General features: G+C 58.2%; 1 protein-coding gene across 1 annotated transcript; it reads left to right on the top strand.

The window, feature by feature from the left end:
- Positions 1-2495: 2495 nt before the first annotated feature.
- On the top strand, positions 2496-14597 carry TXN2 (thioredoxin 2). Its single transcript, XM_056137526.1, has 4 exons — positions 2496-2575; positions 3652-3914; positions 6757-6880; positions 14081-14597. Exons 2-4 carry the CDS (start codon positions 3652-3654, stop codon positions 14192-14194), a joined length of 501 nt encoding a protein of 166 aa, XP_055993501.1. The 5' UTR covers positions 2496-2575; the 3' UTR covers positions 14195-14597.
- Positions 14598-14952: the final 355 nt, after the last annotated feature.

Raw genomic sequence — 14952 nt, 5'->3', positions numbered from 1 at the left:
CCGCACTCAGGGTACATACTGGCGGGGACTGGGGACCATATATGGAGCTGCAGATCCAATCCAGGCCGACTGCTTGCAAAGGCAAGCGCCTTCCCCCTCTGTCCTTTCTGCCTCTGGCCCCACTGGCCGTTTATTTGTTGAACTGCAATACTGGGAACAACGGAAGGAACCCAGGGCCTCGCACAGGCAAAGCCAGCTCTCTCCAGCCGAGCTCCCGCCCAGACTCACCCGACCCACCCTTCATTCTTGGGGCGCCTCCCTCTAGCCCCGTCCCCTGCAGAGATCGCTTCTGTAGACAAGAAGGAGCCTGAGCCCCAAGGTGAAGCTCAGTTTCCGCGGGAACCACATTGCCACCTGGTGGACGCTTATGCATATAGCCGCAGCTCAGATTCCTGCTACCTGCCTACCCCTTTCAAGAAGGGGTTTTGCCCCTCCAGGTGCCTAGATTCACTGACTGGTCTCTCCGGGAAGCAGCACTTTAGAGTCAAGCCAGGGAGGGGGGGGGCGGAGCGATAGTACAGCGGGTAGGGCGTTTGCCTTGCATGCGGCTAACTTGGGTTCGATCCCCGGCATCCCATATGGTCCCCCAAGCATCAGCAGGATGCTGAGTGCAAAACCAGGAGTTACCCCTGATCATCGCTGGGTGTGACCCAGAAAGCAAATAAATAAATAAATAAATAAATAGAGTCAAGCCAGATCTGTGCGAAAGGCAAAATAACCCTGGAGGGCCTGGAGAAATAGCACAGCGGGTAGGGCGTTTGCCTTGCATGCTGCCGACCTGGGTTCGATTCCCAGCATCCCATATGGTCCCCTGAGCACCGCCAGGAGTAACTCCTGAGTGCAGAGCCAGAAGTAATGCCTGTGCATCGCCGGGTGTGACCCAAAAGGAAAAAATATAACCCTGGAGCATCCACCTCCTGCTGTCTGGGTGGCCTCGGGTGAACTGCTTAACCTCTCGTGCCTCAGTTTCCCCATCTGTAATGAGACCGACCTCACAGGCTTGTAGGATGATGGGAGGAGTGAATACATGGAAGATGCTCAGAACAGCACCAGGGGCTCGTACTTCTTCAAAAGAAAGGGGTCACTTTCACACCCTTCAACCAGGACCCACAGTAACACACTCAGTGCAGAGCTGTAGCAATAGTATAGTGGGGGAGGGTGTTTGCCTTGCATGCAGCAGACCCAGGTTAGATCCCTGGTTTCTCCAAGCCCACTGGAAGTGACCTCTGAGATTATTTTTGGGCAGGTGGCAATAATAATTCCACCATTTCTCAGATTACCAGCCCCTGAATAAATCCATTTTCTTTCTTTCAGTGGTGCTTGGGTGCTGCTCCCAACCAGTTACTGGGGACTCATTCCTGGCAGTGCTCAGGGGACCATGAAGTGCAGGATTGAACCTAAGGCTCCTGCATGCAAAACATACGGCTCTAGGCATGTTTTCCTCACACTAACCCTCATCTCTCAGGTACTGGCTTTCTGGCTGCAGACACCTGGATGTCAGATTCAGGAACAATTCTAAGGAACAGAAGAGAAGCATTTCAAAGAGGAACTGATGGGTACAGCCGCAGAGCTGAAAAGCTATAAGGGGTCATAATGGCAGACCTAGGGTTCAGGGTAGTCAACCGGTGGCTGACACCAGCCTGAGACACGCAAGCATCCAGACTCTTCCCGTCCACGACAGAGACGGTGGGAAAGGAAGGTCAGGGCCAAGCAGGTAAAGCTTTACCTGGAGCCTCAAGGGCCACACCCCCAGGTATCATCAGGAGAACATGGCTGGTGTGGCTGGCGGTGGGGAAGGGGGTTTGGGGGCGTTCAGCTCCCCAGCAACTCCAAGGAGACAAGAGTGATGGTTCCATGAGCACAGTCTCAGCTGTCCAGCTGTCACTCTCACATATTGGGGAAGTTGAAGTTCCCTGCGGAAGGACCACAGAGGTGTGCTTTTTTTTTTTTGCCACGCCCAGTGATACTCAGTGTTTACTCCTGGCTCTGCACTCAGGGATCACTCCTGGCGGTGGTGCTAATATGCAATGCAGGAGATTGAACCCAGGTCGGCAAACGCCCTATCCGCTGTACCATCTCCAGCCCCAGCATCACACCTTTGAAGAGCTCAGCTTCCTTATTCCAACAAAGCAGCAACTCTAGGAGGCTTCAGAGACCGGGAGAGCCCGGGGCGAGCGGAGGAGGCTGACCTACAAAGCCACCGGCGCGTGCAAATTGCAAAGCCCCGCCTCCCCTCATCTCCCGCCTCCTTCCCGCTCCACTTCCGGTGCCATCTCGGGGGCCCGCCCTTCTTGCAGTCCCGCCTCCCAGAGAAAGCCCAATGAACGCGTCTCTCCGCCCGGGGGCCCGCCCTCTCTTCCGGTTCCTCAGGGAAGCCCCGCCCCTTTCGCGGGTTTCTCTCAGCCTTCCCATTGGCGGAAGATCCTCCCCGCCCCCTGAAGGGGCGGGGCGACGCATCCCAGGTTGCCAATGGCTGGATGGGACACTAAGACCCGCCCCCAGGAAGTGACGCCATGAGTGCCCTTGACGGGCCGGGAGGGCCGGGCTCTGCATCGCTCGCTCGCGCGGCCGGGAGGTAAGGCGTCCGCGGGCATCGCTCGGGCTGGTGTCGAGACTGGCGGCGGGCAGGCGCCTTCCTACCTGGCCTGCGACCGGCCAGCGGCGGGGGGTGCCGGGCGGGGCGGGGGCGACCTGCCTCTCGGGGTCCCGGGGTCCCAGGTGGCCGCGGTGCCCCCCCCCCCGGTCCTCCCGCACTCCCGCCCCCTCTCGTCGAGTTCCCCCCGCACTCCTGCCCACCCCCGTGCCTCTGGTTTCCCCCTGGGATGGTTGACAGCTTGCATTTCCCCGGAACAAACTCTTTAGGAAGAGGGGGCCGTCGCGCGATTTTGCAGGCGGCCCGGGGTGCCCACGTGACTGACTCGCTCCTGGCTTGGGGTGTGTCACAACTTAGCGGGCCGGCCAGCAGTGGCAGAGAAACGGGACTGGTCTGGCGGGACCAAAGGCCCTGTCTCTTGAGCCCTTAGCCCTGCCAAGTAAGCCTCAGGGCCGCCCCCTGGATCCTCATTGCCTGTCGGTTGTCAGCCTAGTTTTCCAGTCCGTCGGGCTGCTTCCCTCTCCCCTCTGATCTCTTTCCTCCCTCATCGCCAAAACTCTCCTTGCATATTTCTGCCAACTTTGAGTCTTGGAGTCTTCATCTGTCTTTTGCTCCCAAGTTGCATACTTGTTCTGCTGTGCTAACTTCTTTCGTTCCCTCCCTCCCTCCCTTCCTCCTTCCTTCCTTCCCTCCCTCCCTCCCTTCCTTCTTTCCTCCCTTCCTTCCCTCCTTCCTCTTCTTTCGTTCCTTTCTTCCTCTCCTCCTTCCCTTTTCCCTCCCTTTCCTTCCTTTCTCCTCTCCATCCTCCCTCTCTCCTTCCCTCCCTCCCTCCTTTCTTCCCTACCTTCTTTTCTTCCTTCCCTTTTTTGGGCCACACTGGCAGTGTCCTAAAAGGGTTCATTCCTGGCTCTGGCCTCAGGGATCACTCCTAGGTAGGCACAGGTATCATGTGGGGTGCCGGGGATTGAACCCCAGTCAGCCGCAAGCAAGGCAAGTCCCCTACCCCCATACTGTCTCTTGGCCCTCCCCCTTGATCTTTCTGCCTCTGCCCCCCACAGATGGCTCAGCGGCTGCTGCTACGGAGGTGCCTGGCCTCCCTCCTCTCCCCGAAGCCCTCTCATGGCCGCTTAGCACCCCTCGCTCCCAGGGCCTCGCAGGCCTCCCGGCACCTCCCCGACAGCCTGGCAGTGGGGCCCAGCCCCGCCCGGTCCATAGCCACCACCCGAGCCTGCTGGACAACCTTCAACATCCAGGATGGACCTGACTTTCAGGACCGCGTGGTCAACAGTGAGACCCCCGTGGTGGTCGATTTCCATGCACAGTGAGTCTTGGGGGTTGGAGGAAACCTGGGGCGTCTCCTGTTCAGCTGTTGCTATGTGATGGGGGAGACCAAGACGGATGACACTCTCAGAGATCGGGTGTGGGGATGGAGGAGATAGCACAGCCCTCGGGTCACTTGCCAACCCCCTTTCTCATATGCTCTCCGAGCACTGCCAGGAGTAAGCCCTGAGCACCACTGAGCATGGCCTGTCTAGGAACTTTTGGGGAGTAACCACACTGGGTCTGTGTCTCCTCACCCGATTGGCCCAGAAGCATCTTCACTTCCAGTGGGATTTGCATCTCTCCACCCGACTGGCTCAGAGGCATCTTCATTTCCAGTGGGATTTGCATCTCTCCAGCCGATTGGCCCAGTGGCATCTTCACTTCCAGTGGGATTTGCATCTCTCCACCCGATTGGCCCAGAGGCATCTTGAGCTTGGTCCCAAGCAGCTCCTGTCTTATTAGCATCTTTATTTAGTAGCATCTGGCTTTTGATGCCTGCTGCTTCCAGGCCCTGCAGATAAGCTCATTTCATTTTAACATCTTGCCGGCAAGACTGGGCTAGGCTGGTGGGCGGTTATCAGCGCACCCCACTGGTGGTGCCCCAGCTGGCAGAGGGAGCTGTTTGTCTTGACTCCAGTACCTGTGGCTTTCATCTGCCCGGCCTGCAGCCTTTGGAGCCTGGCTGTCAAGCCGCTGGACAGAGCCCTAAGAAGTCAGTGAGGAAGGAGGGTGTGCAGTGAGTTTGGGGTAAGGCCAATCAAACAGCACTATCTGTCCTTCCTGTCCAGAGGCCTTTGGCAGACCTGGGCTACCTTTTTTGTCAGGCATAGGATTTTTTTTTTAATGTAGGAGTATTGATATTTATTCAGCCATTGATTGAATGAATTGATTGAATTGTGCATGAACTCCACCTTACTTTTTTTTCCCTTTTTATAAATTTATTTATTGAATCACCGTGAGAGCAGTTACAAAGCTTTCGGGTCTAAATCTCGGTCATACAATGATGAAACACCCATCCCTTCACCAGTGCCCATTCTCTACCACCAAAACCCCCAGTATACCCCCATCCCACACCCTCCCCCTACCTGTGGGGCAGTGATTTCCACATTATTCTCTCTCTCTACTTTGATTACATTCAATACTTTGACACCAGACCCACCGTTATTATTTAGGATTTTACCCCAGCACTCAGATATGCCGAAAAGGTAACCATAGACAACTTATTTTCTGTTGCTGATTATGAATAACCTGATGTCGCGTGGCCGCAGTAGTGGCCACATGATTTTGGAATTCTGAAATTTTAACAATTTTAAATCCGGAAGGTTTTCTGCCAAAACTTGCTGGGTTCCGAGATTTGTTCCTGAGTCTCTCGGATTATGGCTGGTAAGCAGCTTGATCAGGGGCCAGAGAGGCTGTTCGTGGGCGGCCACTCATTGGTCTTATTGGGACGGGGAGGAAAGGACCAGACATAGGATCTTAACCCAGTGAGTTCCAGGGTGTTTAGGAACCTCCGAATGGTGGCCGAGGATAGGATAGCGGGTGGAGTACTGGCCTTGCAGAAGACTGAGCTGGGCTCTATCCCAGCACCCCATAGGGTCCCCAGAGGACTGCCAGGAGTGATCCCCGAGCATCTGCAAATGTAGTACGCGCGCGGGAAATCTCTGAACGGGGAAGGGAAGAAAAGGCCAAGTGTGATAGTAGCTGTGTCTTTCCTGCCTCATCTGGGACAGGGAATACTCCGGAGTGTCCAGCAGGTGGGGAGCAGCTGCAAAGCTGGGTATGAGCTAGCCAGCCACTGCACTGGGTGCCTCCTGCCTGAGATGACCCCCTGCCCCAAGGGTTGCACCTGCCCTCACGCAGTGACCATGCTGGGCGCAGGGTGAAGAGGACATCTGGAGAAGCTCCCTCTGTGCTGCTATAAGTTCCAGAACCTGGGGCTGGAGCACAGCGGGTAGGACGTTTGACTTGCAAGCAGCTGATCCGGGTTCAATCCCCAGCATCCCATATGGTCCCCCAAGCACTGCCAGGAGTAATTCCTGAGTGCAGAGCCAGGAGCATTGCCGGGTGTGACCCAGAAAGCCAAAAATAAAAAAAAAAATTGGACCTCACCTGACCAAATCCGGTTTTTTGTTTGTTTGTTTGATTGGTTTCTGTGCCACATTTGGCAGTGCTCAGGACATAACTCCTGGCTCTGTGCTCGGGGATGGGGGACACTATGGGTTGTCAGGGATCGAGCACGCAAGGCAGGTGCAGAACCCCTGTTCTATTTCTTTGGCCCCCTGAATGGATTTTGGGGGTGTATTCCCAAGCAGATCAGGGGCCCTGGGGTGCCTCGGTGACGCTCAGCCGGGAACCTCTGAGGCAACACAGACGTGCAGGGACCCATGTGCTTCTGGGGATCAAGCCAAGGACATGTGCCATAGCCTTGACCCCTGTGCTGTCCCCAAACTAAAGCTTACCAACACCCTTCGGAGTTTTTGGGGGTTTTGTTTTGTTTTTAAATTTGAGGCCACACCCAGTGGTGCTCAGGAATCACTCCTGACGGGACTCGGGGGACCATATCAGATGCCGGCGATCGAACCCTGGATGGCCACATTCGAGGCCGCTGTGCTGTCAGTCCAGCCCGTGACCCACGTTTGTAAAGTCCAGGGCCCGTGGTGACCCTGGTTGCAGAGTCATTGCATCCAGCACGTCCACAAGGCGGGTTAATATTCAAACACGGGACACAGAGATAATGGGCAAAGGGGCCCTCTGGGAGGGGGTCACGAGAAGGCGCCTGGGACGGGGCCGGAGCAGTGAGCACTCGAGTGACTGGACATACCCATTCCCCCCCCCCCCAGGTGGTGTGGCCCCTGTAAGATCCTGGGCCCGCGACTGGAGAAGATGGTGGCCAAGCAACATGGGAAAGTGGTGATGGCCAAGGTGGACATTGATGATCACACGGACCTCGCCCTGGAGTATGAGGTACAGCTGGCCATCTTGGGGACACCCCCTCTTCCCCATAGCCTGCGGGGAGTGTCTTGGCTTTCCCGAGAGCTCTCGGGGCGTAGCACCCTTGGCAGCCAAGCCACCATCTGTCTGTCTGTCTGTCTGTCTGTCTGACCCCCTCTTGGGGGGAGGGTAGAGGCCTCTGCTGTCTTCCTGCCAGATGGTTCTCTGAGACTTGTCATTTATGTACCCCCAAATGCAGGTGCCACTGGGGCCCCCCCCCCCACCTTCCTCCCCCCTCCCCATGCCAGGCATTCCTGATAGGGTTGAGCAGGGCCAGCTTCTCGCCCTGAGTCTGGGGGGATGGAGCTTTTGGGTGGGACAAACAGGTATCACCTGCTGAGGGAAAGTCACTGCTGATGGGGGCGAGGGGGGGCACGCATATGACCCCTGGACCCCAGGGCTTCTGTGAAACCCTGTGCTCTTCTTTTTTTTTTTTTTTTTTTTTTTTTTTTTGCTTTTTGGGTCACACCCGGTGATGCTCAGGACTAACTCCTGGCTCTGCACTCAGGAATTACTCCTGGCGGTGCTCGGGGGACCATATGGGATGCCAGGGATTGAACCCGGGTCGATCTCATGCAAGGCAAACGTCCTCCCCGCTGTGCTATCGCTCCAGCCCCCGAAATCCTGTGCTTTGGCCCCGGGGTGGGGTGGATAAAGATGCTTCCCGGCCACCCGTGTTGTCCAGCCTCTGAGTGGCCTTCTCATGTCCAGGCTGTGGCCTGTGGCAGAAACGACGGGCCTCCCTGCCGGTGCTTTGGAGGGTGGGTATAGTGAGCACATGTGCTCGGGCCTCAGTGTCCTGCAAGAGCCCCAGAAAGGCCAGGGGCCATCCTGGACACCGCGGACAGGGCCACAACCAAAACGGGCAGATTCCCACCTTCCACCCTTTGTGCTCAGGGCCTGAGGAGATGTTTTCACGAGGGCGCCTGGTGAATGGGGGAGCCTGGTAGGGCCAGATCCAGGGGTGCTTCTGCAGCCATGCTCAGCGGTGAGCAGAGGTGTGGCCCCTGTGTCGAAAAAACTTTATCGACAGCCAGGCAGCAGCAGGGGCGGGCATCAGCATGGCGGGTGAGGGCAGGCTGGGGTGGAGTCCGGGAGCCACCCAGGGGGTCTCCGAGCCAAGTGACTCCTGGGGCCAATCTAGCCACTGGGACATTTGTTCAGTCTGTGAAGTATTTGTGCTAAAAGCTGAACCTTGGGGCCAGAGAGAAAGGGCAGCGGGGAGGGCGGAGGGCGTTTGCCTTGCACACGGCTGATCCGGGTTCAGTTCCCGGCGCCCCATATGGTCCCCCAATCCCTGCCACACGTGATCCCTGTGCGTTGCTGGGTGTGTCCCTGCACCCCCAAATAAATAAATAGATAAAAAACGGGGACCAGAGCGATAGTACGGCGGGTAGGGCATTTGCCTTGCACCTGGCCAACCCAGGTTCGATCCCGGGCATCCCATAGGGTCACCCACACACCACCAGGAGTAATTCCTGAGTGCAGAGCCAGGAGGAACCCCTGAGCATCGCCGGGTGTGACCCTAAAAGCTATAAATAGATAAGTAGGGCCGAGTTTGGTCCTGGCACCACATGCCCCCTCCCCAGAGCACCCCAGGGTGGCCCCTGAACATTGACCCATCAGGCCGTCACTGCTGGCCCAAGGATCGTCAGGGGTGGCCCCTAATCAAGAACTGAAGCGGGGCCGGAGTGAGTGTTGGAGGCGCCGAGCACGGGCTTTGATGCAGGACCTCCATCCCGGCACCCCCTGAGATGGGCGCGGCCCCCAAACCACAGATCAGTCCCAAGGAACCCACAGCAGATGCTGATGTTTCTGACTATTTCCGGGCCAGAGGGCAGTGCAAGGTTTGGGGAACTGGCCTTGCAGGTGGCCGACCCTGCTTTAAATCCCAGAATCTCAGAGGAGTGATCCCAAGTGCAGAGCCAGGAGAGACCCCTGACTGAGCACTGCTGGGTGTGCCCCCTCCCCCCATTTTCTTTTGTTTTGTTTTTTTGGTCACACCTGGCAATGCTCAGGGGTTCCTCCTGACTGCACTCAGGAATCACTCCTGGCGGTGCTCGGGGGACCCTGTGGGATGCTGGGAACCGAACCCGGGTCAGCTGCATACAAGGCAAATGCCCTCCCGCTGTGCTACTTCTCCATCCAGCTTCCTGTTATTCGTCGATTGCCTCGAGCAGGCCCCAGTAACGTCTCCTTCTTCCTAGCCCTGAGATTTTTTTAAAAGTGCCATATTCAAGTCTCTTTCAGGGTTAGGAGAATGAGACCCATCATTGTTACTGGTATTTGGCATATTGGGTACGCCACGGGGACTTTGCCAGACTCTGCCATGTGGGCAGGTTACATTCGGTAGCCTGCCAGGTTGTCCAAAGTAGGAATGAAGTGATAAGTCCCTAACTTTTTTTTTTGCTTTCTGGGTCACACCCAGCAATGCTCAGAAACTACTCCTGGCTCTGCACTCAGGAATTACTCCCAGCAGTGCTTGGGGGACCATATGCGATGCCGGGGATTGAACCTGGGTCAGCTGCATGCAAGACAAACACCCTACCCACTGTACTATCACTCCAGCCCCAAGTCCCTAACTCTTCGAGGATAAACTACTCTGCATTAGTCAGAGAGTCAGAGCTAACCACTGGCTCTGCCCACAGTCTTCAGCTTTGGCCTGCCCCCTCGCAGGTGCCTGACAAAACCCTCAGCACCCAGCAGACACCATCTCCTTTGTTAGTTTCATAACAACTTGTGTAAATGGTTGGCAGAGGATGTGAAAATGACCATCCAAAGTGCTATCCTGAGAATACATTCTGGACTCCTTCTACTTCACAGTTAAAATAATGCCGCATTTGAGCACATCAACTATAATTTTGTACTAGAAAATACCAGCTTCCTATTTTTTTTTAAATAAAGAAAACTCAGTTTCCTAGGAAAGCCCTGCCCTCTGGGTCTTTTCCCCCCCTATCGTGGGTGCAGGGGTGCTGGTAGGCCCGTGGCGGGGTGCAGAGCGAGACTGCCATGGCACGTGGGCACCAGGGATGGGTGGTGCCGTGGGTCAGTCCCGCAGCCCTCAGCCAAGGACATTCCAGTTTGTCTGACCCTGGGAGGCCCCCAGCTTCCCTTTGCGTCCACCCGCCCAGGAGGGCGGGCACAACTGGCCACTGCCAAGCCCCAGCGGCTCCGGCGGACACATCCCCGTGCCCGCCCTGTGCCGGGAACCGGCTGGCGGCCGCAGATGCCAGGAGTGGCCTGTTCCTGCCGGGCCCACCCCACCCACACCCCCGGGAGCTGTGGCGTGGGAGCCTTGTCAGACCTGGCTCCTGGACGTGGAGGTCCCGCTTAACTCCCCCCGCTCCCCAGCCCCTCCCCAACCACTGGCACCAGGTGCATGCCCGCCTGCCTTTCCCACGCCTGTTCTGGGGTCCAGGGAAGGGGGCGCCCTGTCCCCTGGGGCGGCCCCCCAGGACCCGGGGCTTTTCCATCTAGTGGGGGACTTGCCGTTCAGGGCCCAGGAGAGGGGCTTTGCGACAAGAGTCCTGGGCTCCTTCCTGGGTGTCACCCCAATACTTGGGATACAAAAAAAAAAATCCCAGTCGGGGAGTTAAGTCCAGTGGCAACAGCAACCCTTCTGCACCTCCACCTCCCAGCATCCCTGAAGGTGGGCCTCAGGGGCTGGAGCGAGATAGCACAGTGGGGGAGGGCATCTGCCTTGTACACGGTCAACCCGGGTTCGATTCCCAGCATCCCATAGGGTCCTCTGAACACCGCCAGGAGGAACCCCTGTGCATCGCCGGGTGTGACCCAAAAAGATAGATAAATAAATAAATAAATAAAGGTGAGCCTCTGTCCCACACGTTCATGTCTCCTGAGGCAGAGGGCAGGGTGTCCTGGAATCTCCTCTGTCTCCCCCAGACTTGCTGGGCATGGGGGCTCCCCAAGTTACCAGGCATTTCCTGTCCCGCAGGCCTTGCAGGGACCTTTGAACCGGGTGGTTTCCTTGGGGGCTCTTGCCCTCCTCTGGGGAGGTCGTCCTGACGCCCACGTCACATTCTCATTGTCAGGACACGGGAACCCTTTGCAAAGTCAGAGGAAGCCGCCTGGCCATCAGGGGTGACCTGGGGATGGCTCATTAGGGGGGATGGGGGTGTTGGGGGGAGTGGACCACATCTCTCAGTGCTCAGGGCTAACTCCTGCCTCTGCTCAGGGATCATGCCTGGTTGGGCTCAGGGGACCCTATGGGGTGCCAAGAATTGAACCCAGGTTGGCTGAGTACAAGACAGACACCCTGCCCACTGGACCATCTCCCCCCCCCCCTTTTTTTTTTTTTGCTCTTTGGGTCACACCCGGTGATGCTCAGGGCTTCCTCCTGGCTCTGCACTCAGGAATTACTCCAGGTGGTGCTCGGGGGACCCTTTGGGATGCTGGGGATCGAACCCGGGTCAGCTGCGTGCAAGGCAAATGCCCTCCCCTATCAATTCACCCCCCCATTTCCCCTTTTGAACACTCTGCAGCTCCTCAGCCAGGTCGCTCGGGGCCTCCCAGCTGGAATGGCCCAGCTCTGCCGTGTCCCCTCTGGAAACATTTTGCCATCTCTGACGTGACCCTGGCGGGGCACCGTGGGACTAAGCAGGTCCCGGTCCTGCGGGGCTGCGTCAGCTTCTCGCCTCTCACCGTATAGCCCAACGTCCCCTGGCCCACTGCAGGGAGGGGCACCCAGACCAAGGGGCTGGAAGCTTCTTAGGGACTGTGGCTCATCCAGTGACCACGAGCAGGGAATGGTGCCGCGTGGAGCGGTCCCTGGGGAGAGGGCGGCTGACTCAAGGCCCCTCAGTCGTCACAATGGGTGACATTGGGGTGCACCAGGAGGGCACTGGGTGGGGACATTGAGCTCAGCGGCAGTAGGCAGGCTGCAGGCTACTGGGCAGGCACCCCCCACACACACATGCACACACACCTGGGCCCAGAGCTCAGATGAGGAGGGGCTCCCTCCACACACACCCCAGGCACCCCTTCCTGCCCCTCAGGGCTGCCAGGATTGAGGAAAGCATGTGGCTGTGTGTGCAGGAGGGGTACGGTGAACCCAGGGGGTGTGTGTGTGTGTGTGTGTGTGTGTGTGTGTGTGTGTGTGTGTGTCTCTGTATCTCTGTGTTTCTGTGTGTTTGAACTCAGGGTGTGTGTGTGTATGAGTGTGTATCTGTGTGTGTGAACCCAGGTGTGTGTGTGTGTGTGTGTGTGAACCCAGGGTTGTGTCTGTGTGTGAACCCAGAGGTGTGTGTGTCTGTGTATATCTGTGTGTGTGAACCCAGGGGTGTGTGTGTGTGTGTGTGTGTGTGTGTGAACCCAGGGTTGTGTCTGTGTGTCTGTGTGTGAACCCAGAGGTATGTGTGTATGTGTGAACCCAGGGGTATGCGTGTGTGTCTGTGTGTGTCTGTGTGTGTGAACCCAGGGGTGTGTGTGTGTGTATGTGTGTGTGTGTGTGTGAACCCAGGGGTGTGTCTGTGTGTGAACCCAGAGGTGTGTGTGTCTGTGTGTATGTGTGAACCCAGGGGTATGTGTGTGTTTCTGTGTGTATCTGTGTGTGTGAACCCAGGGGTGTGTGTGTGTGTGTGTGTGTGTGTGTGTGTGTGTGTGTGTACCCAGGGTTGTATCTCTGTGTGTCTATGTGTGAACCCAGAGGTGTGTGTGTCTGTATGTGTGAACCCAGGGGTATGTGTTTGTGTGTCTTGGCGGGTGTGCACGTGTAGGGTTGGTGTGGGGATTGAGACAGCCATGCCCTCCCCTCAGAGCCCGGAGCCCTTTGGGCGCATGTGCAGGCAGACCCAGAGGCCCCAGGGCAAGCCCAGAACTCAGGACTGCTCTGTCCCTGTGCGTGCTGTCAGTGTAGGCCACTAGGGGGCGCCAGAGAACCGTGCTCCCTTTCTCCCCCTACCTTGGAGCCGCAGCAGGCTTCAGGCTTCCTGGGTCCCTTGGGACCTCCTGCCTCTGCTGGTGTCAAAAGCGAGAGTAACAAGGACAGGCCAGTTGTAGGAGCTGGGGAGGTGACACTCATGGTCGGCCCACCTGTGTGGCTAAGATAGTGGGGTCTTTGTGGCCTGACCCCACGGCCCCTTGGGACAGGGGTACTGGCCCACCCCGGGGCCCTTGAGTGGACGTGGCTCTGTCCGTGGGTGAGGTTGCCTGGGCTGGCCTGTGGGTCTCTGCATTTTGCCCCTGCTGAGTGAGGTCCTGGCATCCCAGGGATCCCAGCTGATCTGCAGAAGGACAGGGCACGCGTGGACCCCTCCTGTGTCCATCTCCACCCGCTCCAGTGTCTGTTTCTGGTGCCCACGGAGCTGGGCAGGGCGCCCAGGCAGCAGCCGGGGCATGGTGCCAGGGCGGCCTCGGCCTCTGTGCCCGCCCATCAGCTCGCCCCCAGGGAGCCTGCACGTGGTCCCTGCCCAGAAGACAGATGTCGGTCAGGGGAGCAGCGGCCCTGCTCGTGCTGGCCCTCCCCGACATGGCCTCTGGCCAGCCCTTGAACATCCCCTGCACCCGGCCAGCACTCCTTCGTGGTCTCAGCATCAGGACCTGAGTGACAGTGTCGGCGGGGGCCCAAGTCGGGGGCAGCCCAGCTCTGCGGGTTATTTTGGTCTTGGGGGCCACACCCAGCGGTCTCTGCGCTCAGGGGGTCCCTCTGGGAGGAGCTTGGAGGACCCTGCGTGCTGCTGGGGTCAAACTGTTGTGGCCCCTGCAATGCAAACGCCTGCGGCCCTGAGCTGGGCTTTATGTAGGGAACCCTAAAACCCCGCCCGGAACCCGCAGGACAGACCAGTGTCCCACTGAGGCAGAGGACACCGCGGCTGCAAAGTTGGCAGTGCCAGTGTACAGGTCCCGGGCATTCATGTGTCTGGGGGATTCGTCTGCTTCCCCCCACCCCCGTCCCCTCCATCCCCCACCCGCTGCCCGGCCTGCAGTACAGCCCCACGGGCTAATTTCATCTCCATCATTCCAGTCTAACCACGGGCCAGTGAGTCAGCCCGTGCGGTCAGGGGGAGGGACAGGACACGGCCAGGAGCCCACAATGGAAAGTTTCCCGAGGGGCTGGCGCGGCCCTACAGGCTTGGCCAGAGCGGGGGTGGGGGTAGGGGGGAAGGTCCCACCTCTCTGAGTGAGCGGCCTCCTCTGTCTCTCACTCCCACCCAGGTGTCCGCCGTGCCCACCGTGCTGGCCATCAAGAACGGAGACGTGGTGGACAAGTTTGTGGGCATCAAAGACGAGGACCAGCTGGAGGTCTTCCTGAAGAAGCTCATCGACTGACAGGCTGGGGAGCCCCCGGACTGTCATGCTGCGCCCCCATGAGGGGTGGGAGAGGGGCCTGGCAGCCCACCGGCCTCGTCCCCCATCCGGTGACCTAGGTGACCTAGAGCCTTCCAGCCGGCCCGGCTCGGTGCTGCCACTGGCCCTGGGGCTATGTCTTCCAGCCACTCTGTGCCCCAGCGCCTGGCGCCTTCTCCCGGCTGATCAGCCGTGCAACCCCCACGTTTCCCCTGGAAACCCCCCACCCCGGGCCGGCTCAGAGACCTCTTGCTAGTCTTCTTTTTCCTGCTGCTGTTTTGTAAAAAAACAAAAATCCAAAACAAAAACACCCCAGCCAGCAAGAGGAATAGACGACTCTCTCCTTTTCTGTAGATCTGTAATAAAGAACTTTCTGTGACTCCCACCCACCCACTTCTTCTACCTTCTGCAGACTCGGGGCACCCACACTCATTGACCTGTAGCTCCCCCCCACCCCACGTCTCCCAGGCCTCAAACACCTGGGGGAGGGGGACAGATTCCTGCTGGTCCGGCCCCGCCCCACACCACGCCGATTGGCTGGTTCAGGAAGCAGGAGGCGGAGCTGTGATCCGCGCTGACCAATAAACGGGGTTTGCACTGGCTGCAGCTTCTGTTCTGTGTCACCTCCCCTCCATCCACCCTCCGGTGCCAGCCCCGGGGGCACACCTGGCTGGATTTTTCCCCAGGTCCCCAGGTCTGAAGCCCTCTTGACTGGTGGGCACGTGGCCTCTTCCGTGAGT

This window comes from Sorex fumeus, unplaced genomic scaffold (genome assembly GCF_029834395.1).
Source record: "Sorex fumeus unplaced genomic scaffold, SorFum_2.1 ptg000125l, whole genome shotgun sequence".
NCBI lineage: Eukaryota > Metazoa > Chordata > Mammalia > Eulipotyphla > Soricidae > Sorex > Sorex fumeus.
The sequence above is the reverse complement of the archived record's forward strand: the minus strand, read 5'-3'. Positions and strand labels throughout refer to the sequence as shown.